Source organism: Neolamprologus brichardi, chromosome 22 (assembly GCF_056152115.1).
Source record: "Neolamprologus brichardi isolate AB-2024 chromosome 22, ASM5615211v1, whole genome shotgun sequence".
Taxonomy (NCBI): domain Eukaryota; kingdom Metazoa; phylum Chordata; class Actinopteri; order Cichliformes; family Cichlidae; genus Neolamprologus; species Neolamprologus brichardi.
In genome coordinates, this window is record NC_142124.1 from 22,563,408 (window position 1) to 22,587,954 (window position 24,547).

General features: G+C 41.1%; 1 protein-coding gene across 11 annotated transcripts in view; it reads left to right on the top strand.

Moving 5' to 3' along the window:
* adgrb2 (adhesion G protein-coupled receptor B2) overlaps positions 1-24,547 on the top strand; it is a 250,724-nt gene that overhangs the window by 205,587 nt on the left and 20,590 nt on the right. For 6 of the 11 annotated variants that reach the window (XM_087835569.1, XM_087835574.1, XM_087835578.1 and 3 more), the window contains exons 21-30: positions 924-990; positions 5,711-5,796; positions 7,546-7,644; positions 9,968-10,067; positions 12,435-12,506; positions 14,436-14,528; positions 18,553-18,592; positions 19,034-19,048; positions 21,439-21,611; positions 21,878-22,594. In XM_087835569.1, coding sequence (XP_087691695.1) covers positions 924-990; positions 5,711-5,796; positions 7,546-7,644; positions 9,968-10,067; positions 12,435-12,506; positions 14,436-14,528; positions 18,553-18,592; positions 19,034-19,048; positions 21,439-21,611; positions 21,878-22,594 — 1,462 coding nt within the window. Of the gene's footprint in view, positions 1-923; positions 991-5,710; positions 5,797-7,545; positions 7,645-9,967; positions 10,068-12,434; positions 12,507-14,435; positions 14,529-15,960; positions 16,210-18,552; positions 18,593-19,033; positions 19,049-21,438; positions 21,612-21,877; positions 22,595-24,547 lie in introns of all 11 variants that reach the window. The other 5 variants (XM_087835579.1, XM_087835570.1, XM_087835571.1 and 2 more) reach the window with 5 other exon arrangements.

Consider the following 24,547-nt stretch of genomic DNA (forward strand, 5'->3'; position numbering starts at 1 on the left):
ATTTTTGTAGTTCTGTTAATGTTTGATATTATCGCAATTATGCGATCGCAATTATCGCATATCCAGCAACTCCACCACCGAAAAAACAATTAAAGATTTTGATTTTCTAAATTTGCTCATAAATTAAGGAAATTATTCCAGCTTAGGGCCAAACGGCTTGTTTCTGTCATTCAAGTGAGAAACTAATAGTTTTAAGGTCTTCAATATAAAATTAATCTCCTTGCTGTCAAGTGTGAGTGCACCTTTAAGGGATTTCAATAACCACGTCAAACAGGTGAAGCATGATTTGAATGTTCTGTTCAAGAATATGAAGATCCAAGGCAGGCAGGCTGACCTTTAAGCAAAATGTACACAAAAAAGCTTTATTACGTACCCAGTCAATAAAATGCATCTTAAAAAGGTTTACTTCCCCGTATTTTACTCAACATATCATTAATGTGAGGGCTTTGTGGAGTTTTTTTTTTTTTTTTTTTTTTTTTTTTTTGGAGGGGGGGGGGGTTCCATCTTAAGCTTTCTCTTTATTGAGCTGTAATTAAGATGACAGAGGGGTTTCCGCGTGCTCTGATGACATTACTGGAGGACACATTTAAACTCATTAAGTCTCACTAGCTTGCAAAAACAAAATTTCCAGTTTGAGGATATGTTTTAGGTAATGTACATAATAAATTTGCTCAGCACTGAGGGCATTATTTACAGAAAGAGGCACTTAACCACACATTGAAAGGCTTTATCCCTCACCAAGGAAATTTGGAGTTAATGTGATACTTAATTGAATGTCTTGTTTTTGTTAAGTACTTGGCACTCGCAGTAAGTGAAATGTGAGACCGGAATCTGGCGACGTGATATTTTACATGCTGTGATTTTTCTGTGTTTACGCACTTTTTAACACCTCTCCTTTTTTCTTTTTTTTTTCCTCTACTTAGTTGCTGGCTATCGTTGGAAGGCGGTTTGCTTTATGCCTTTGTTGGGCCAGCTGCTGTCATTGTATTGGTGAGTGTGTCACTGCTTCAGTTCAGTTCAGTTTTAGTTATATAGCACCAAATCACAAGAATGGTTGCCTGAAGGCACTTTATACTGTAAGATAAACACCTTACAATAATAGAGAAAAAAACAAACAACCAGACGTTCCCCTGTGAGCAAGCAATTAGCGATGGTGGGAAGGAAAAACTCCCTTTTAACAGGAGCAGCAGAACCAGGGTCAGGGAGAGGGGCAGCCATCTGTTGTGAGCAGTTGGAGGTGGGACAAAATCCACACTGGAAGAGATTCCGCGTTTAGTAATGGTGTATAAACGGTGGTCTATAAACACATATAGAATTAAAAAGGGTGAATGAAGAAACACTCAGTGCATCATGGGAAGCCAACAGGAGCGTGACTAAGTGAGGATTCAGGTTCCATCCACATGACGGTTCCTTTCCTCTCTGTGGTCACACGGCACAAATATTCTCCAAATATTTTTGCAAAGTTAGCCTCCCAGCTTGGGGCATTAAAGCAAATGCATGTTGACCTCTGAGGGTTTTCCTCGCTCGCGCATGCACATGTAAGCATGCACACCCAGGGTGTACACGACACAATGATGAGCTGAGCGCTTTGATCGCTGAGTCTAAAATGTCAGCCCAGAAAAAAATAAAAACATATTCTAGCTGACAAGAGCTGCCGGCAATGCAGCGCAAGAGTGGACCTCCATCGCAGCTCTAGCCCCGAATCTCTCACTGTTATATGCAGCATTTCAAAGCATAGGGCTCTGTAGCCAATGTTTTAAGTATTAATATGGTCCAGTGGTATTTTCAGATCTAAATATGCAGCTAACTGGTGTTCCACGGAACGTAATAATGTGCGCTTTCTTCATTTTTGCCAGTTGCCATAAAGCAGACGGTTTTATGTTGAAGTAAATATACTTCTGTGTTGTACTACAGCAAAACTGAGTGCACTGATTGTATCTCAGAGGCGTTTTAATCATCTGCTTCTGTGTGCTGCTGTATGTGGCTCAGCTAATTTCTCCTAAATGGATCCCTGGGTAGATATTGCCACCACTAAGCTTAATAAGTCTGGATGGGGCATTAAAGTTTGGTAATTGCTGCCACTGGCGTTGCTGTTGTGTGTGTCCGTTTATAGCTTCTTTTCCTCTGTTGTTTGCACATGTGCCGTACAGTACACGTCAGAAAGGGAACATGGATCAGACAGCACAGGTGTGCAGAGTGATATGCATGATTTTGAAGTAAATCCCTGTCAAGCAAACAGCAGTTAGACAGTTTCTGCAAGCTGCAGTTTGAGGCACAAGGGAATACAGGATTATGTGGTGCTGAATATTCATCATTATGTTAATCTAGTGTCTTGCAATGCCACTGTTATTATTCAAAGGTTACATAGTCTGAAACTGAATGAAAAACAGTAATAAATCGCATTACTTTAATTGAAAATATTAAATATTGTTTATACACTTGTATAAAAACTATAAATACTCGCGAAGCTGGTGCTTTATTTAAAAAAATGCAAAATGCATGGCTCTAAAAAAGCGTATTTCAATAAGTTATAAGATGAAGAAGTTAAACATTCAAGTTTCGAAAGTTGGAGCAGTTTCATAAAACCCACCAACTTGCTTCAACTTATTTTTCAGTGGCTAGTATGTCTTGGTGCGTTTCCAGCTTTTCTCCTCCGCAATGTCAAAGTACGCTCCACACCCCAGCTGCTACGTGGTACCTGGCCCCCTGGTGTTGTTGCTGGGGCCGCACTCTAACAAACAGCTGTAATGAGAGCAGGGCGTTGGGCAGAGAAACACAGACCTTCCCACAGGACTCTTCTCTAATTAATGAACCTGGCCTTGGGCAAATAGCTGAGCAGGATGGTGCTGCCTCACCGAGCCCGGGCCAGACATGACTGGCATGACAATAGTGCTGTCACAGTCTGGCACGTTGTAGGTAGTTGTCAGTAGCACACGCGAGACTGGAAGAGATCAGAGAAAGAGATTTTTTTTTAATGAATCGTAAATGCCACATGTACCATACTGATGATCCACCAAATGCTCTGTCTAGTTTGGTGATGTGCAGTACAGGAGCTCCACCGGGGACTGTGCTGTCTCCATTCCTGTTCACCTTGTACACCTCAGACTCAGTACAACTCCAGGTCACGCCACATACGCAAATACTCTTGACAGTTGTAGTGTTTGGATATATTAGCGATGGGTAGGAGGAGACGTACAGAGCACTAGTAGATGTTTTGGTGGAGTGGTGTGGCAGAAGTCATCTGCTTCTGAATCTGAATGAGACCAGAGAGGTGGCGATCGACTCCAGAGGGAGGTGGACCGCTACACAGCTTTGTCTGTGATGGCATAGGCTATTAATGTGGTGGAGGAGTACCCAGTACCTGGGCATCCACAGTGACAACAGACTGAACTGGAAGACCAACACAGAAGTTGTATACTAAAGAAATAGGATGAGCAGGCTCTTTTTCCTGAGGAACCTGAGATCCATCAATGTGTGCAGCAAAACGATGGAGATTTTCCATCACTCAGTTGTGGTGAGCACAGTGTACTTTACTGTGGTCTGCTGGGGGAGCAGCATCGCAGCTGGAGACACCAACAGACTGACTGAACTGATCAGGAAGGCTTTGTGATTGACTGTATCTTTTTAAACCACTACACACTCTAGAATACAATATATCTGTCATGCAGAGTGTAATCTACCAGATAATGACATATTATTATTATTATTATGATTGTGATTATTATTATATGCAGTGAAAGGAAATATGAGTATTTCCCATTTTATTTCTAAGAAATTGGATTTGAGCAGAAATTAGGCTTCTGCAAAGGATGTGAAAACCAAATGTTTAACATGGTACGTGTATGTCAGACTCTAACTGTTCAGCCGCTTAGTGGTTGTAATTTTTGGCAGACATGTTTTCAGCATATGGATTTTTTCCTCTTAGCTAGTAGCAGCTCTTGGCATGAGCTGAAGGAGGTATTCAGGCAGACATTCAGTTTAAGAGCTTGGTAAGAATAGGAATGCATTGTAGGAGCTGCGTAGGTACGCATCAGGGTGTGAAAATCACTTGTCACTTACACCGCTCGCTCCTCCAGCAGACTTCCCAAAGAACCTGATAAACGATCAAACAAAGAATAGGCAGAGAAACCCATGGCTGATGGAAGAAAGCGTATGAGTGAATGCTGGCAATCAGGATTATGACGAACATGTCGCTAGCACAGAAAATCTCCCACATGGGCAGGATTTCAAAGTAGAAGGGGTCTACATGTGGCAAGCCTCGGCTCAGAGCCATGTGCGAGTGCGTCTTATTGAATCTGTATCACTGGGTCACCGCTATAACCCAGATGTTTGGCAGGCTTAACAACGGACTCCTCATTAGTAAAAGACACAAGTATGAGAAGCAGTTTTTTAAAGCTTTTTTTGCACATAACCCTGTTTCAGAACTGCCATAATTATAGTTTAAGAAAACTTTTGTCCTGTGCTATGTGGATAGAAGGAGTAGGAAACCAACGAAAGGAATGTCTGTTACCTTCAATTCACCAAATTAAAGCTGAATTTGTTCATGTAACTTAATATGTTGATTGTCTAGATTTTGCTAGTTGAAGCATGACGTCATTTGACGTAGGAATTAGTAAGTAATAAAACCTTTAGAAAAAAAGCCTATGCTTGGCTTTAATAGTATACATAATACTTTGTATAGTTCATAAATAGATGTTTTTATTCAACCGACCCCAAGGCCAAGTCAGCTCACTCTCCCTGGACAGTATTTACTCTTAGGGGAATAATGTTGTATCTTCTAGATATGAGTTTGTAGTGCAGTAAAAATAAGTAAAAGTACAAGCTTTTGTTATTTGCCCTTTTGAAACCTATTTCAAGATACGGACAGACATCATTTTTAGTATGATTATTATTATTTGTATTTCTTATGTAGATAAAGCTCATGTGTAGCATTCATTGTTTAGTAAATCCACTTAAATGTTTAATAATAAACATGTTGGGGGGTTTTTATTAAAAGTTCACAAACCACCATCTATTCAAATCGTTATGTATTTAAACTCTTATAGCCGTTACTGCAGTATACATAGCAAAGATATAATATACTGGCATAATATTTAGAATCCCCTTATATCGTTCTCTATATGCCTGTATGTTGTCAACACAAACAATGGCAGCAGGAAACATTGCTATAAATAGCTCTGTAATGTTATTATCACTTATTATTATCAATCTATTGACCTCAAAGGAGAGGTCAGAGGTCAGATGTGACATGATATTTAAAATCTTTATATGGCACTTTCTATCCAAATCATAGTTTTATGGCTTTTTGTCAGTTTTCAATCAATAAATCTTTAAGTTGACCTGGAAGACCTTGGTGATGTAAACCAATTTTTAATGGCTTGTTGATGTGATCCCACTCTACATCCCTACAGAGTTTTATCAAAATTCATTCAAAACCTTTTGAGCTACCGAATGTTTACAGAGTGATGACACACATGCAAATGCTATCAAAATCACAAAGTGGTTAGCAGAGATAATACAGATAAAATATATCATTACTAATGGCTTATAAACATTCATTAATTTTATTGATAATTAAAAATCAACTTGGTCTATGAGGCTTTTACAAAGTTGTCTTCAACCTTGTGAAACATTAATAAAAGAAGATACAAAGCCATTTGATCGCCTGTTCTCGACTCTTGCATCACACCAATGTGTCTCTGTCTCTCAGGTGAATATGCTTATTGGAATCGTGGTGTTTAACAAGCTCATGTCTCGAGACGGCATCTCAGACAAGTCTAAAAAGCAGCGTGCTGGGTAAGTTGCCTGCACTTCACACACATACTTACACACAGACACACACACACGTCCATCCACGCACATTTGCTCCATTAGTTACATTTTCCCTGCTGTCAGACAAACTTAGGAGCACAAAGTATTCATGGCAATTAACTAGAAATGCTTTCGAGGGTCTGAGCACGCACACCTACCTGTACATCTGTGCCTTCAGTAAAAATTATCCAAAAAAAAGGAAAAGAAACAGAAAAATTTGGCAACAAAATGACAAGACATCTGCTGTGTTTTGTTGCTCTGTGCAATGCATTTTACTTCGCTTTAACATACGCTACCCATCTAGTTTTGTGTGCTTGAAGTGACATCGCCGAATAAAGTGGATGTGAAAATCAATGGCAGATGGAAATCTAATTACATTCAATAAATACCTGGATTATGTGGATTAAACCTTATATACTATTGAATCCTAACCCACACATACACACAATATACAGGCATATGTCTCTAGCTCCACCGTTTTTTGTATTAAAGTAGTTCGCAGCGCTCATCATCTTTCTCATTCTGAATGGCACTCCCACATCTAAAAATCCATGTTTTAATTTTTACACCTATTGATTCCATCATTTGTTCTCCTTTTTTTTCTTCATGCCATTGCATTTCCTCCAACGTCTATACAGTCGTGCACAAATGGAACTTTTAATTTGTTCGTAGCATCAAGGGTTAACAGTACAGCTCTGCTCTCCAGGGGGTTGATTAGCTTTTGTTACCCGGTGATGCAACCTGAGATTAAACCAGTCGCTGTGTACAAACACACCTACGCGCACACGAAAATACACACGAACAGGTGTATCCTTCTTTGTCGCATGAAAAGTCCTTGGCCTTATCCGAGCAGTAAGCACATTTCGTGCCCCGATTCTCGGAAGTGTGTTCACAGAAATAAAATGCTCACACATACACACAGACACACACACACGCACCACAGTTGGTCGTGTTGCTAACAGGACAAGCTGTCATTAGCGTAATGTATTTCCTTATGAAGCCATGGGGATGTGGCTGGCAACAAGGCAATGAGCTGTGATGGGACGCTAATGTAGCATAGCAACATACTGCCCCATCATTCTCTGCTTGCACGTATATACTCAAATTCAGTATATGTACACGCAAGCGTGCGCACATTCACTCTCTCTTTCTGTCTGAGTGGTCGACTGTAAGTAAGTAAACAACCAAAGGAGTCAGAAAGCTGCACTTCACAGTGATATAAAAAAATGAGATAATATATATATGAAAACACACACATAGATCTGCTTGCACTAGCCGGTGAATATATCTTTGGTACTTGCACCAGTACTTCCTGTCTGCATCACTGTAATCTGTTAATCCACATGATTGCTGTAACATTACAATGTCCGTCTCTCATGTTCTCTCTACTTGCTCTGAATCGATCTTTGTATTCTGACTGTTTTTCATTGCTGCTACTTTTTAAGATCTGGTTTTAATTTTTCCTTTCTTTCTTTTCTCCTTCCCCCTTTCTCCCCTCTCTTTTTTTTCTTTTTATTTCTTCTCTTTGTTGTGTCCACTTTCTCTCTTTATGTTTCTTTTTCTTTACTTTTTCCTCTTGGTTATTTTGCAACTGTGACACCGGCACATTCACCTGTTGTCATAACTGGTACTTGTCCTTCCCACACATCCCATACCCTTACCTACCTCCTGTCCTCTTCACCTGGGTGCGTGCGTGTATGTGTTTATGTATGTATGTCTGTACATGTCCTAAAGTGTCCCAGCGGAGGCGCGTAGCCGACTGCTCCTGAAATGCTCCAAGTGTGGCGTGATCTCAAGCACCGCTATGTCCAACTCGACTGCCAGCAGCGCCATGTTAGTCCATCTTCACCTCTCTATCTCTTTCTCTCCATTACCCTCACTCTCCTACATCTTTTGTAATCTCTGGCTTTCAGTTATGATGCAGGATCTGGCTAAGTAATGAAAGGAAAAACACCTGCTCTACTATCGCTGCAATTTAATGAGATCATGTTTTCATCCAAAGTGGTATTTCCTCTGGTTGCACTAAGCAAATCTGATCCCTGTCAAGCTATGTTTGTGAATCATATTTAGAAGTTTGTTTTAATCATGTTTGTGTTACACAATGTTCAGAAAGGTTGTTAATGAAGCAAACTATTTGGGTAGTGCAATCAGAAACAAACAAAAAAAGTTGATTTAAACAGATGAAGAAGAGTTAAAACAGCTTGTTTAACACAATTTGTGAGCTGAGGGGCTGCACAAAGGCCAAGTAAGATAAATAAGATTATTTACAATCCAAATCTCATTGTAACCAAAATTGTCATTGTAAAACTGATTAAAAAGAAGTACATAGACTGCTACTAATAACAATAATACTAAAAATCAAGGCAATAAAATTTTAAGAAAATCACTTAAAAAAATCTTAAATGTGTTGTTAGATGTGTTTTCTTTGACGGTGTTTTGCTGAGCTTTGCTAAAAAAGATTCATAGCAGTTTCTTTTCAAACACTGGATTGTTTCTTCTGTTCTGAGGATTGTTTTAATGGTTTCATAATCAGGAAGACCTGTAAATCTTCACACACAATCGTTATTTTTCATGTTTTTCAGTTGCCTAGATCCTTGCTAAAGACAAGTCGACTCTATCGTTACATATTGGCTCAGAAAAGAAGTAGAATAGCAAACTTGTATGAATTTCCAAACCATCCAATAGTCAGGGGTGCACATAAGTGGTCCGCAGGTGCGCATTTGCTGTCAAAATAAAAGACGCCCACCAAATAAGAAGTTGTACCGCGCATTTGCGTACAAAAGATTTTCTGGAGGAGGACACACATTTGTTTAGAACTCTTAAATGTGTCGAAGAAGCAAGCTCCTTTAAGCAATTACTTTGGTGTTCCTCCACCTCCAAAGAAACGTCAGAAGGAGTCCGAACCGCAAAAGAAGCGCGTATTCTCGGAAAAGTGGTTGCAGGAGGTGAGCTGGCTTCAAACAAATGATGAACGCACAGAGATGTGGTGCGGAATATGCTGTGAAAATTCCACTCTCGTGGATAAAAACAGTGCTTTTTATATGTACGCAAACGCGTGTTGCAACTTCTTATCTGGTGCGCGTCTTTTATTTTGACAGCGAATGTGCACCTGCGGACCACTCATGTGCACCCCTGACTATAGTCATTGTTCCTTATACCTAAGTCTCAGACATATACAAGTCATATTGGACTTCAGGTGGTTTACTTACTTGCTTACTTTGACATTTACCTGACAGATTGTCACTAGCTCGACTGTATTTATTTATTTATAAGTTGTCAAGGCAAAGAACACACACACCCACACAAGATTGATTTATTAGTGATGGGCAAAAGATGCTACTTTAATATGTAAAACGTAGGATCAGCTTTATTAGTCTTATGGAACATTCAACTCATATGAATCATACCTCTTTTTTACTCTCATTATTTTTATTTCTTTTATGTAAACATTTCTTGGAGTTTGTTGCTCTGCTGGATTATGACGTTTGGTTACAACCGCAGTCAGCACCACAGGGAGTTCACAGGAGAAGAGCAGATACATCACTATAATTTATTGTTCTTTATTTGCTTTTGCTCGTTTTGCACATCAACAGGGACGTGTGTATTTTTCCATGTAGACGGAGCTGTCCGTCTTTTTTATTGGACAGTTATAAAACCGTGAATATGTGCTCAGACAGCATGAACATTTTAAATTGGTGTCTATCTTTGTGGTGTTACGGTCAGACACGCACACACATTCTTGTACCTCAGAAACCCGATGTCAGTACTTGTCAGTGACTTGTCTTCCCCCTCCTCGGTGGGCTTCTGCCCATTGTCTTCGCAGTATACCAGCATGGCACTTAGTGTGCATCAACTATGTAATTGTGAGCAACTGCCAGTCCAAAACTATCTACATGATTACACATCATCTTCCATTTATCGGTGGGAATATTAAGTCTGATTCAAATCCCAGTGTGCCAATCAGTTTCAAATTGCCCACTGCTGTGAAACGATGCCTCATCTCCATGTTTACATGAGTGTATGTGTGTGAGAAGTTGAGTTATGTGACTTACCAGATATGACTCATCTGGTTTGGTTTGAGACTGAATCCCTTGTTCATTCCCTCCTTTCCTCCTCCTCTGCCCCGACCTCTGTCTCCTTCTTTCCTCTCTGACAGGGCATCGCTGTGGAGCTCGTGTGTGGTTCTCCCACTGCTAGCATTAACCTGGATGTCAGCGGTCCTGGCCATAACTGACCGGCGCTCCACACTCTTCCAGGTGATGTGTCTCACAACACCAGTGCATGCAAGACACTCATCTGTAGCTTTGAGACACCATGGAAAAGCTGCTTTTAAATGGTGGGAGCCCTCTGAAAGTTCAAGAAACACCTGCTGTGTCACAGATATAGATGAAGTATTTGCACATTTACTGCCGTTTGTTCTTGAATAGTCAAACGATAAAGACGCAGTGTTGGAAATAGTTATCTGATCCCCTGCTGAATTTGTGAGTTTGCTCACTTATGAAGAAATAAACAGTCTCTATTTTTATATCAGTAGAGCGATAGAATATCAACCAGCAATCCAGAAAAAAACATATCAGATAAAGTTATAAATTTATTTTCATGTGACTGAGTGAAATAAGCGTTTGATCCCCTAAACTTAGTCAGAATTTCGCTTTCACAGATAGGCTGTGTGCAGGTCATATATAATCAATCAGTCAATCAATTATAGATAGTCCTGATCTCAACTTGTTATGTGCATAAAGCACATCTGTCCACTTAATCAGTTTTTTCCATCCCAACCTCTCCACAACCAAAGAGCTATAAAAAGACGTCAGGTCCTCCACAAGGCTGAAATGGGCTAAAAGACCAATGGCAAAAAACACTTGGTGAGAATGTGGCAACTGCTGGTGGAAATATTCAGAAATGTAAGAAATATAAAATAATCATCATTTGTCCTCGGTCTGGAGCTCCGTACAAGATCTTGGCTCATAGGGTGATGATCATGAGATAGGTGGTGGATCAGCCTAAACCTACACGGGAGGAGCGTGTTAATGATCTGAAGGAAGTTTTACCGCAGTCACCAAGAACACTACGGATAACACATTCCCCAATAATGGACTGAAATGTTGCAGGATTACAAGTCTTCCTGCTCATGAAGGCGCATCTTAAGTTTGGAAGAGAAATGTTGAGTATGACCCAAAGAACACTATCCCCACAATCAAGCACAGAGGTGGAAACATTAAACCTTGGGACTGTATTTCTGCTAAGGGTACAGGAAAACCTCACTGCACTGAGAAACCAGTGGACAGGGCCTCATTCCCTAAGCCAGAACACTGAAGGTGAATCATGGATCCTCCCTTAGTTATGCTGCAGTAGGTGTAGGCTGCTGGGGGATTCCCATAATGGACTGAGTATTTCTTCTTCAGTCATCTTTCCTACTCACTATGTGTTAATAGACCTATCTGCAGTGAATCATACTTGTTATTAATCTCTGGCCTTCTTCCAAAGCATGTATTTTATCCTGCCTTCCTTGTCACACCCCAACCAGTCACGACAGATTGCCGCCCCTCCCTGAGCCTGGTTCTGCTGGAGGTTTCTTCCTGTTAAAAGGGAGTTTTTCCTTCCCATTGTTGCCAACATGCTTGCTCATAGGGGGGTCTCTCTATGTATTATTGTAGGGTCTACCTTACAATATAAAGCGCCTTGAGGTGACTGTTGTTGTTGTGATTTGGTGCTGTATAAATAAAATTGAATTGAATTGGATGGGACTTCCAGCATGACAATGACCCAAAACATGTCTCCACAGCAACAAAAGAGTGGCTAAAGAAAAAACAAGGTAAGGTCATGGAGCCCAGACTCAGTCCTATCTGTGGAGGAAGCTGATTCTTCCTCCAAACAACCCAAAGCCAGATTTAAAGGGTTTAGAGTTTCTGTAAAGAGGAATGGACCAAAATCCTCCTGAGATGTGCGCAAACCTGGTGACTAACTACAAATAAATGTCTCTGGTCATGGATCAAATACATATTTCACTCAAAGAGATGCAAATGAGTTTCATGTGTTTTTTTTTCTGGATGTAAAAGCAATATTCTGTCTCTCTCTTTTAAAATGAAACAAACATAAAAAATAGAGACTTTTTGTTTTTCCCAGTCTACATGTTCGAGTCTCATACCTTGACATATTAGCAAATTTGGGGACAAATAATATCATGTATAAATAAAGAACTGGCCAGTGGAAAAATAGGTCAATATGAAAATAATCTCATTTTACTTAAAAACAAGCAATTCCCACTGTCAAGATCACAAGTAAGCAACACAAACAGTGAGTGAGAGTATTGACTGTGATGATTTATTATGAATAATCATGACTACTGACTCATTTTGTTATTATATGAGGGTTTCTCTAATGATTCCTTACAACACAAAATAACAATAGAGTTGGTGCCACAGCACCATGTGGTACACTACAGAGAATTCAAGTGCTTGCATTTATTTCATTCAATGGTTTGTTGAAGTTTAAGCATTTGCACAGTAATATAAAACAACTTAAAATTAAGGGGGATGCCATGGTTTAAAACATTTTAGAACCACTGCAGTATTAAACAAATGTGCGCCAACTAACAGGAGCATCTCATTTCTCTCCTCTAGGTTCTCTTTGCCGTCTTTGACTCTGTTCAAGGCTTTGTTATCATCACCGTCCACTGCGCCATGCGCCGAGAGGTGAGTCCAGTCTCTTCCTCCCCCTCCTCCTGTTGAGCATTTGTTGTGTGGATGCCACGCATTGTTTGAATTTATTCTAACTCTGCAGTACACAGTGAACTCGGAGATAGTCGCTGGCTTTGCTGGGATGCCGGGATTCATTTTCTTAAATGTCACGTTAGCTTCTGGGGTCAGTATGAAGTCACGTCAGAACACAAGCGGATCAGACACGAGAAGGATTAGCACGGTATTCATGTCCTGTGCTGCGGCACTACTTCTTCATAATGCAGTAGGATAGTGCGGCATTGTCCATCTGATCCAAGTCTGCTTTAAGGAGCTTACTATGATGCTGTATGAAATAAGACGATAAGTCCCTAACTAATAGCCCCAAGTGCCTGTTTGCCACAGGCTTTACTGTGTCCCCGGGGATCCCGGATTTTAAACTCATTATGGACATACATGTATTCTTGCCCTTGAGACAGACAATGGCACACATGCCAGTGTGTGTGCACGTATTCAATATGGCATCGCTCACAACTGCTCTGGCTACAATTAATGGATTTTACAATGTCATCAGTTTTCCATAACTGTAAATATGTCATCTGTTTCCGATGCATGTACAGCAGCGCAACCTCTGTCAAAAAGATCATTATGATATTGAACGAACTGCATAGTGTAAGTGAATTTTTAAATGCTCTGAATGCTTAGCTGCATTAAATCAATATCACAAAAGCGGCAGGGATCAGGGTACCGTAAATCCAGGAATTATTTATTGTAAATGTATGAAAATCCTCTTGCAAGAGTGAGCGTAAATCCTTCGTAGCTGCAGAACAACAGACAGAGGGGAGTGCCGCAACGGAGGAAGTAATAGAGGGAGGGTGGGGGGGATCAGGATGTATTACAGTGCAACGAAAACAGAGAGAAGGTAGCATAAAGTGTGATATTATGTAAACGGCAGAAAGGGGAGCGTCTTGTGATGGAGGAACTAAGTTAAAGTTAGGTGGTGAGGAAAGGAACGCACGCAGAGATCTGTGAGAGGAAACTGTGATTTAGAAGCGAAGCAGGGGATGATAGTAGGGGAGGAGGAAATAGAGAGGAATGTGGAAAGAGAGAGAGAGAGAGGTAGGTATCCATAGTGGGGCATTTCTCTTTGAAGTAGAAATGAGGTGCATTGGGTGCCAGTGCACGCACTCACATACACACAAACACTCGCGCACTAACACAGAACAGGCAACAAAGGCCACTGAGGATGAGTATGGATATAAAAGGAAATAATAAACAAAATGAAACAATGGAGGGGATAAACCAGTCCATGCAGACGTGGATGCAGTCCACTCGCGTACATAGACGAGGAGACCGCCCGATGTGCTGCTACTTCCTCAGCAACTAACCAGGATAGCTGTAATACAGATCGCGATAGGGGGGGGATTTGTTCTTTGTTACAAGGAGCGGCCCTTTGACAGCGCGCTGGTGTGTGTTTACTTAGATACAGTATGTGGGAGGATAAGGAAAAAACAGCATAGCACAGGAAAGGCCTCGGGTTTAGAACATCTACAGTACATACCGTGCTGTTAATTTTAATTAGTGCCGTGAACAGTAATCACACTATGCTCAAATTTTTCACTTTCAAAGTATTCTATGGGCTTTCTATACCGCTCCTCTAACTGTTATATAATCTGCGAGCCGAGTTTCCTCATGAACAATGGGACTTTTTGCATAAGTTGGTATTCACCGTACACTTGCCATTGCGGCGATATAGATGAAGCATGTACGTTGTTTAAGGAGCATGGTCCCCACGCTCCAATGTTTGCCAAACTAACTTAAGGAAAAGTTCCTCCACTAACTTCTTTCCTTTGCATCATCTCTTCCTCTCCCTCATCATCCTCCCCGCCCCTCCTTCCCTCTCTGTTTCCACCCTCCCCTCTCCCGCATCCCCCTTCCAACCCCCAGGTGCAGGACGCAGTGCGCTGTCGAATGGGGGGATGTAAAGACGACAGCGAAAACTCACCAGACTCCTGCAAGAATGGACAGGTGCAGATCATGGTGAATAGCACTCCATTTCATCCCACATTGCAGTCCATTTGCCTCAGACTAACATTAACCAGGCTGAAGCTTTTCCCCGCGAGCTCCAATTCCAGCAGAGCGAAGCATGATGCCATTATAGACGTGATCAAACTCGCACCTGGCTTTCTCGTTTTCTCCTTAACCATCTTTACCTTAACAGGGGTTCATGCATTAAGCAGTGTCTTTTTTTTATATGTGACATCATCCCAGAAAAATGAAATTTCACTTGAAGCTTGTCTAGTTTCCAGCCTGAAACTAACTTCTGCTGTTTCACCTACAGTCCCCTGCTGTTATATCATTTCATTGTCATTTGCTGTTAAAACATATTCTCACTCCCGTCTTTTGACATACGAGCACTGAAAAACCCGACAAACTGAATTGGACTAACCTGCGCATTGAAATAAAGCTGTTGTGAAATCGTCCGGTCCTCACCAGGCATCAGTGTGTGACAACTCGGGAGTGGGAGCTTGTTGGTCTATACATCACAGCCTCTAATCATATTTTATCACAACAGACATTTCAGCACTTTTATGTTCTTCTAACTCAAAGTCCTTCATCTTTTGTCTTTTTTCTAAAAGACCGCAGAGCAATAAGCTGTAAGGTTATTGTGTGCGTTCCAGATGTTATTAATAGTGTGATAAATCATAGAGACTTGACCTGCCCCAGCAATGACAGTATAGTAACACCACAACCATGAGAGAATGAGCAGCCCTCATCTCTATTCCCTTTATTTCTCCCTCAGACCTGTTTGCGGTAACGATTATGGGTTTCTGAATGCTCCTCTGAGGTTTTCAAGATTAAACTTTGGAGCCATCGCTCTGCTCAATGAAGCCATCGCGCCACACTCTCACTCTCTGTTTTCCTTTACAGTCTAACTGGAATGTTTAATTTTGGGTTAACTGTATTATCATGGTGTGTGTTGGCTCATCCGTGTGCCAGCGACAGTGCATTAGACAGACAGGTGCTCTTGTTTTTTCTGAACTTTTCTTGTCTAAATACATGCGACTTTGAGGATGTCTTTTCAGACTGCACATATGCACGGAGAGCGGCTGTGTGAGAGACGCAGCACCCTTGAGAACATTAATTGTGATGGATAATTTGACGAGGTTGCCACCAGTTATAGCTGCATCATAATTACAGTGAACACCATTCTCTCAGGTGCTCTTGGTATATTCACAAATCTCATTAGCATGTTAAACCCTTGACATTTAGAGTCGGTGTAAAGATGTAGAACTGCAGCTACACCCTCTTGTTAAAACGGAATCAAAGCTGTCTCTGGAAATTTATTTGATTAGCCAAATTCTGATTAAAAACCAGCGCTGTTCTTTGCAAAGCTGGTTAGATGTCCTCTTTTAACATTTCAACTTTATGTTTTTCATTAATTCTTTTTTATATATATATATATCATCAGAAATGTGCAAATGTGAGCGCCTGTGGAAAGCAGAGCGGGTCCTTGCGTTACGGCACATCCCCGTGCTTATCAGGTTGCCACGCGCAGCCGCTCCCACCAGCGTGCCACCAGACATCCCAGCAAGGCTGTTACCACAGTCTGATCCACGGCAACCACAGCCACGCATTGAGCCATGTTAATGAGCATACCCCCATCCTCAACAACACCCACAACCATAACCACGCCCATAATCACATCAGCAGCCAACCAGTATGTAACCAAAAAAAACCCATTGTTGGTAGAAATAGTCAAATCCGTAAGTAGAAAAGGTGCAATATGTAAAGCAACATTTATTAATAAATGCTACAGGATTACTTGAGCATTTTGACAGGTTCTTCCTGAGAGATGGATGAGAAAATGTTAACCACTCAACACTCACTGCTTTCTGGAGCTACTGTAAGCAGTCTCTTAACTTAATGGAAAGATGGGAAATAGAATGAAAACCCTACCATTACTGTGCTCTGAAATAGCAAAATAAGCCCAACCCAAGGAAAATACACTTTAGGATTTGTATAACTTTCACAGTTGAAAAAGAAAAAAAAAAAAAAAAAAAAAAAAAAAAAAAAAATATATATATATATATATATATATATATACACACACATACACACTCAGTAAAGAGCCGTATTGTACATTCAGAGATACAGTGGTTTGGTACAGTTGCCACTGTACTCTTGATGGGTGTTTTTGTACTTTAGGGAAATCACCCTTGGTGACATTTTTGAAATGTTACAGAAGTAGATATTTCTAGATTTTTCTGTACCTATGCTTGGAAATGCACTCCGATTTGTATATAACCTGTCTTGTCCTATTACAAGATCATATATGCATATTTTGACATTTTAAAAAGGTACATAGAGGTCCAATAATTAGCCCTTAGTTATGTTTTTATATACATTAAATCTGTGAAGACTAGAGCCTGACAAAAATACAGCCATAGGGCCGATATCTCTGCTTTTTAAAATCAATAAGCATCAGTGTCCGTCTTAAACACCTATATCGGTTGAGCTCTAGTAAAGACCCAAATTGCCTTTTGCTGTACCCCTGTGCACGCTGATGCTATAAGCTAACTGTTAGCAAGAAGCAAAGTTGTAGTTTTACCAAAGTTTGTGTTTCTTACATATTGCACCTTTAAGTGTATGTACTGCAGTAATAGTTGTGATGTCTAAGAGACTTGACTAACTACAGGAACGTGTACGTTAACGTATGCTCCCTCAGTATATGCTGCAGTCTGTTCCCTTATATTATTTAGTTGATGTTGATGACTCAGTGTACGTAACCTGTGAGGCAGTTGCAGAGAGAGTGCATAATGGTTAGAATAAAGATGATTTGGTTTTTTTTCAATGTGGATGAAAGAGACAAAAAGAGAGGAGAGCTTTGGTTTTTTTTCTTTTTCTTAATATCCTCATTCGTCCATTTAGTAGAGAACCATTTATGGTGCTGCGGGTGATTTGCGTACTAAGAGCTTTTCTGCTCCTGTGAGACCTTTGCAGACTCTCTCATTCTCTCTTTCAGTTTTTCATTTCCGCCCTTTTCCTCTTCTCCTTGCCTCTGTGGCATGCCCAAACTGTCTGAAATCTGTAGTTTATTATCCAAACAAAGGCTTTTGTAAGTGAATCCCGCTGAGGACGGGACGAGGCTCTATAGTGAGAAATGGAAGGATCGCATCTGCATAGCAATAGGCTTCACTTTTACTAAAGTTCAGAAAAACTTGAGTGGTGGCCATTCTGGAAAGAGAGCTTCTTCATTCAACTCACCAGCCTCTGGGTTTCTTTACCCCAAGGAGCAGTGCCACCCTGCATCGCTCGAGTGAAGTACGAGATATCAAAGCAAATAAACATGAGATTTGGTTGTGCCCGAAGTACCTTATCTACATAAAATCTGAATATTGAGTACAGGTTAAAAGCAGTGTTGTGTGTAAGTTTGTGTTTTCTTCGCTCCTGTCAATGGATTGCATTCTTACATTATATATATTTTTTCTCATCCTTGCTAGGAAGCTGCAAAGTTTTGCTTCAGCTGGAACAGCAGATAATAGTTTAGCTGCTGTGTAAATTTCTGTCCCTGTTTCCATTCAGATGATAGCGAGGTGACTGATGAGGCATACAGAAGCATTACGTACCTCACAGCCTTCTGCTCGTCTCTCTCAAAGTCTGTTTTGGATATGCTGCTGTGAACTGATAAACATCACGAAAAAAGCAGCGGTTGTGTAGGCCTTAGACAAAATGTAGCTTTTTCCTCTGTTCTTTTTTTGGTTAGAAAAGGCGTTGGGATGAATTCATTGCAAAGAAGGAAAAACTGAACATTTTCAGTGCATCTTATTTGTTTTGTTTTGTTCTGTTTATGGAGAGGATTACTAATTGACTCATATAAAGTGGCAGATTGGGATCAGGTCCTTTTCTATAGAGTTAAATCAGAGCATGAGAGTCATTGGATACATCATATCCATTTGAGATCCAGTCGCTCGCTCGGACTCGTGTGCTTCCTGTTGCTCTGAATGCACAAATTAATTGTGCCTCCTCTCTCCCCCACCGCCTACCCCGCCTTCTACGTCAGACGGATTTTGAGAAGGACGTTGACTTGGCTTGTCAAACAGGTGAGCTCTCCCTTCTACCTGATTTCGCTTTCCCTCCTTCTCCTTTTGTCTCCATTCTCTTCTCTGTTCCCTTGTCCCACACAGGATTAGCATTGCAAGCTGTTTCATTCTTAGCTTGCTGCCGCATGTGTTGATGAAATGACAGGAGATGATGCGCTACATCTCGGTGCAGCAAATTATTATGCCTTATCAATCACACTGATTCTGCCCAATAAGTGTTCAGCGAGCATATGTTTGGATGAGACTGTGCTTAATTGTGCATGATAATAACACTCCTCAATGTGTTCAGACCTGTTTCACTCGTTAGTCGACAATGCTCCTGTGTGGGTGTTTGGATGTGTTACAGATGTACCACAGTATAAGTGTGTGTTGTGCTTTGAAATATTAACAAAGAGTCACTCCACCCTCCCACCCCTCCACTCCCTCCCAAAACCCTTGCAGAGAGAGGACACCCATGTAAGTTTTGCACCTTACTGACCTAATAAATGCTGCCTGATGTGTCCGTAAACTCTAAGAGCTCCTATAGACGAATCCAGCTGAAATCCATATTCGTTTACTCCATCTATTGAACAGTTTTGGGGTCTGATTGTGTCTATGCTGATGATGGCACCACCCTACATACTGTATCTATTTCTAGTGGGTGCCTTCCTATATTTTCTAGCCAAACTTTAAACCTGTACAAATAGCTCATCTTTCTTATCTTTTTGACATTCAGTACTCCCGTAGTAAGATGTTCCCCGGTTTAAAAGTAGACCATTCAATTCTGACTGTCAGCAAAGGCCTTCTGAAAGTTTCACTCTAAGCATCTTAGAGTTTCGAGGCCAAACATCATGAGCACGGGTGATATCTAACCAAGAAACCGATGGATGCTACACACTCAAACACAAGAGAACTGCCATTGCATTGTAAATCATATGCCGCTTTATCATTTTTATGAACTTCATGTATTGAATAATACTTGAAACTAGTGACTGAACTTCTCGGACCTGAACTTGTAGAATGTAGCTTCCACGTCTCAAAAATCAAGTCAGCAAAGGTTGACATTAAACCTGCCTTTCCTATCGCTATTGTCCCATAGACTTCCATAAAACTTTAGGTTGTATGGAAGTCTATGGGACACTAGCTCCTGGCTCTGTGACCGTTTTTATGACAACTTTATGGGCTAAATTGGTAGGTTAAGTTGTAAAATTATACATTATTATGAGTTACAAAATTAAAATCATCACCACTCAAGTGAAAAAAGAGAAGTACTGACTATATCCTCATCACCAGTCACATCTTTTTGGCCAGCGAGCATGCTGCTTACCTCGGTTTCACGGTCAGATCAACCCCTCGGTTGTTACATCTGGTTTTCATAACAACAAGAAAGCGCTGGTTGAAAGCGCCAACTTAAAGCTTCACCAGTAGGTAACGTCATTACATCGATCTCAGGCTTTACCTGGAATCTTCCTGCTAGGTTTAAACCAGTTAATCTGTTGTATAAAACACGTATTTCACACACAAGACATTTGTGTTCTTTTTTCCCCCCTAAGGCTATGTAGTAATTAATTTCTGATTAGTCCTTTGAGACTAACTTCCACATTCATAGCGACTACTTTCACTGCCCCCCTGACAGTGATTAATTTAAATATCCTTGCTTTCACTGTCACTGCAAATGTGTTCACTTCCACTCTGCATCAGCAAAAAAACCAGCAGCGGTACTTTAGAACACAACACACACAAAAACAACACTGGATTCGTCTATAGGTCTTTCTCTGAGCCATCCGCTGTTTGTTGCAGATGTGATGGGAGCAGATTGGTCAGATTTCTCCAAAACCTGTTCCAATCCATCCTGTCAGTTTGCACCAACAGGATGATGGAACAGAGGAAATGACAGTTGTAGTAAGCCAGTGTGCTTTTGCTGCATTCACCCTCAGCAGGATCCAGCTTCAATTTTTGATCAAATGTCTAGCCTGACATTCTGTTAAATCAATACAGCTTGTATGAAAACAGTCTGAGCTCCTACTTTGGTCTAAAAATTGGGATTTTGGGGCCATGTAAATATCTACTCCTCTGATGGTGACAGAATGAGCATGATATCTGGCATGGATTTCCAGATGGTTTGATATATGTGTGTGTGTGATTGATGATAGCTGTGACAGAAGATTGTCTTTCATAAGCATGTCCGAATTAGTTATGCAGTAACTCTTCTAGAAGTGTGGAGTGTCTGAGCTTCTCTTATGATTAATGAGCATGAAAACTAATTCACAGCCACTGTAAGCAGGTTTTGTGTTGTGCTATTAACAGTATTGTGGAAACACATGCATACGTTAATGCTCAAAACACTTCCTCTAGTGCATATAGATGTACGTCAGTATGTGAAAGCAGGCAAGAGAAAAGCACTGGGTTTTATATAGCATTTTTCACCAAGGACATTACTCTGAGATTTAAGGTCACAGTGTCAGAAACAAAAAGTCAGTCACTGTATACCAAGCACAACATGAGAAAATCACATTTTTCTTTCGAGGTGCATTGTATCTTGAGGCTGTTTTATAGCTGCAAGTATATTTCAGTGTCAGTTTCATTTAATTTATGCTGTCTGTCTCTGCGTTGCACACCTCTCTTGTCAGTTGTGTTCTCTTTGGCATTAAATATATTTATTCTCTTCCATTCAACATCTATTCCTCAACCCAATTAACCCCCCCCCCCCCCACCTTCTCTAATCACACCCACCTGTAAACTTTTCACCTTCACTATATTTCTCCTTTCACCAACTATCCAAATTCCTTCTCGCATATCTCTTGCCTATCTTCCATTCTCTTTGCTGTCTCTTTCCAAATCCTTACGCCTCCCTCGTCTCACTGCAGTCATTTTCAAAGAGGTGAACACCTGTAACCCAGCCACTATCACTGGGACCCTTTCCCGCATCTCCCTGGATGATGAGGACGATCCTAAGCTGGCAGCCCATCAGGAGGGCGGAGTAGGGGTCAACTTCAGCACTCTCCCAGGGAACATCCCCCCTCCTAACCTTATTGTACAGGTACACAATTAAAGTTTCTAAACTTCCAAACAGATTAGCTCATTCATTTTTCAACTTCCTTCTGGACATTATATTGAAATTAAATTTCGAACACAATTTTGAAGTTGAACACGACAAAAAGAGATGGAATGTGTCTCATCATATGAAGTTAAGCGGGATTGCCAAAGAAATAAAAAAGAATGTAGTTTATCGAAAATAATTCTGCTTGCAAAAAAACAATTTTATTGGGGTTTATTTGTTTGTTTGTTTTTTGTTTTATCTGCAAGGTTCCACCTCTGGGAGGCCTCAATGAGCTGAGTGAGACCCCCCTAAAGAAGGAAGTGAATGTGGACCAGCAGAGACAACAGGGACAGCAACGCGGCGGCGCTCCGATCTACCTGTGCACCGAGAGTGGCCTGGGCTGGGCTCGACCTCCGGCTTCATCCAACACCTCCCAGGACGGAAGTGCTGGAAGCGGAGGGGGTGGGGGAGACGGAGGAGAGGGGGGTGGTGGAGGAGAGGGGGACTACATGGTCTTACCTCGCAGGACAGTCACTTTCAAACCTGCAACACCCTCCTCCCAAGGAGGAGGCCTGGGACTGGGGGGTGAGGACAAGCCTCTCAACATTGCAGTGGAGGATCCTCCCTTCCCGCCGCCTCCCTCTCCTCTGACCCTTCACCCGGCAGAGAGTGAGGCCTATCCGGCGGATTTTGTGCCATCCAGTGTGGGTGACATGAACATCACCATGAACCTCAACCGCTCATTTGGGACGATCAAAACATTGCCCCATGGGCAGGGCCACTTGATGCCTCAGGGTGGTCTTGTGCACTCCCATGGAGGACATATGCATTCCCATGGGAATTCTTTGCAGCTAAAGCCGGGCCAGAGACCTTCAGTCAGACAGATTCTGACAGGGGGAACAACAGTGGAGAGAACCAGGACCCTGCCACGCAACCTGGGCAGCACCAATGCCAACACCAGCCTCTCAGCAGGATCCCTGGAGGTGGGTGATAGGTTGAGGACAAAGGGAATAAAGGCAACGCTGGTTGAGTTTTTTTCCACTGTCTCCCTGAATTTTACAGTGATAGCTATTCAGGTTGTGATAATGCAAGTAAAGTTATAAGTGGGTTGATAAAGAGGAGTGGAAAGATTCACAGTCATTAATGCCTGTGGAATAATTTTTTTTTTAAAAAGAAAAATTCAGATCAACTCATTGCATCGACCGTCCTCTCAAAACAAGTTCACTTACACCAGGAAAAGTAAGACATCTTGATTTATCTGACATTTCACTTAACTTTAGGAACAACTAGATGGTCTTCATTTCTAAACCAACTTTTATCACCAATCTATCAATACCAAAGACGTGAAAAGAAGAAAAATGTCTATTCACATGCCTCATAGTTTCGTAAGTGCGGCCTTCAAACGTGTTAGTTCAAATTTAGTGAGTTTCTAATACACGCTGTCTATTTTCTACAGTAACAGTACACTGTGATAATAACACAGTCGTGTGCCTAAGTATAAGTCTGCTATAACAGCTGCTATTTTCAGATGAGTAGTATTTATAGCTGCTCTTTGAGAGGATGACCATTGAAATGAGTTATTCTCATAATGACAGACAGCTTCATATTAGTTTAGTGTCTCTGTATGAGTGATTTTAATATGTGTGTGATACCCCCCTCCACTTCCTAATGGTACAGGGTTTTGCAGCAGATGGACCAAGGCTGACAGGATCAGAGTAAAAAAAATTCCCTGGTGAATGTCTTTCAGCCCACCTTAATTTTTGCAAACACTGATTGACATACTTTACATAGTCACATGCACAAATACACACTTTAGATCTTCCCTTAATGGCATCTTGCTGACTGCTGGAGGTTGATTAAATAGATGGAAGCAACATTTTCACTCAAAAAGTGAAAATACTTCTCTCGGGGCAAAGGATGTTAAGGACGAGTCATTAAGACTCATAAAAAATCACTGTCAGATGAGTAACGAGTCCACTCATGAATATGGAAAAAAGAAGAAAAAAAAACTCTGAAGAGAAACCGGATGTAATTTACTGCTACAATTTCACCCTGTTAGGATATGTTTGATTCGGAGATGGATGTCAGAGAGTGCCTCTCAGGATTAAATCCGTGTTTTACTTTCCAATTGCAACAGGAAGATGTGTCGTGGAAAGATTGTGGAAAAGTACTTAGGGTGTCAAATGTACTGTTGATTCAGAAGCTTGTTTGTTTAAACTCCAAGTGATGTATATCAGAGTGTGAAAATGACTCACTAAGCATATTATCCAATAATTGTGCTATTGAAACCAGCGAGTTCAAACGAACAACACCGCAGCACCACCGTGCCATCTGAACAGCAAAGTGTAGAAGGACAGAATCCCATATGATTTTTGTATGAGTGAGTTAGCTATTGCTTTCTGTGTGTTTCCATCAAAACATGCAATATACTGCACACGTATATGCATGTTGCATGCCTGCCATATTGCAAAGCTAATTCAATCATGGAATTTCTCTGTTTAAGGTAAGGATTCCGCGATAATAAAAGAGGGAATGGTTGAATTCTCAAAGGCAATAGGACATCCCGGAAGAAACTTGCCTCTCTATCTGTTTGCATTTCTCTCCGTTTTAAAAACCTTGGCCGCCGTAGCATCAGATCAGCAACTCTGCCCTATCAAAGAATGAATACTGCTTTTAACTAACTGTAGAGAGCAACTCCTCTCCCTGCCAAATGCAAATCTGGCAGACAGTGAGAGCCAGAGAGGAAGTCAGAGATGGAATGTAATTCAGTGCAAAGTCGGGGCCAGATGAGTTGGAAATGTCTGCAGCTGTTAAATTGGCGGGTTGTGTGCCACTCACTATAGCTAAAGAAGCACTTAAGATGAGAGCGGTGGGGTCCAAACAAGATTAGAGGATGAAACACATCCCTCACATGTTTATGGCAGCTTTTTTAATCT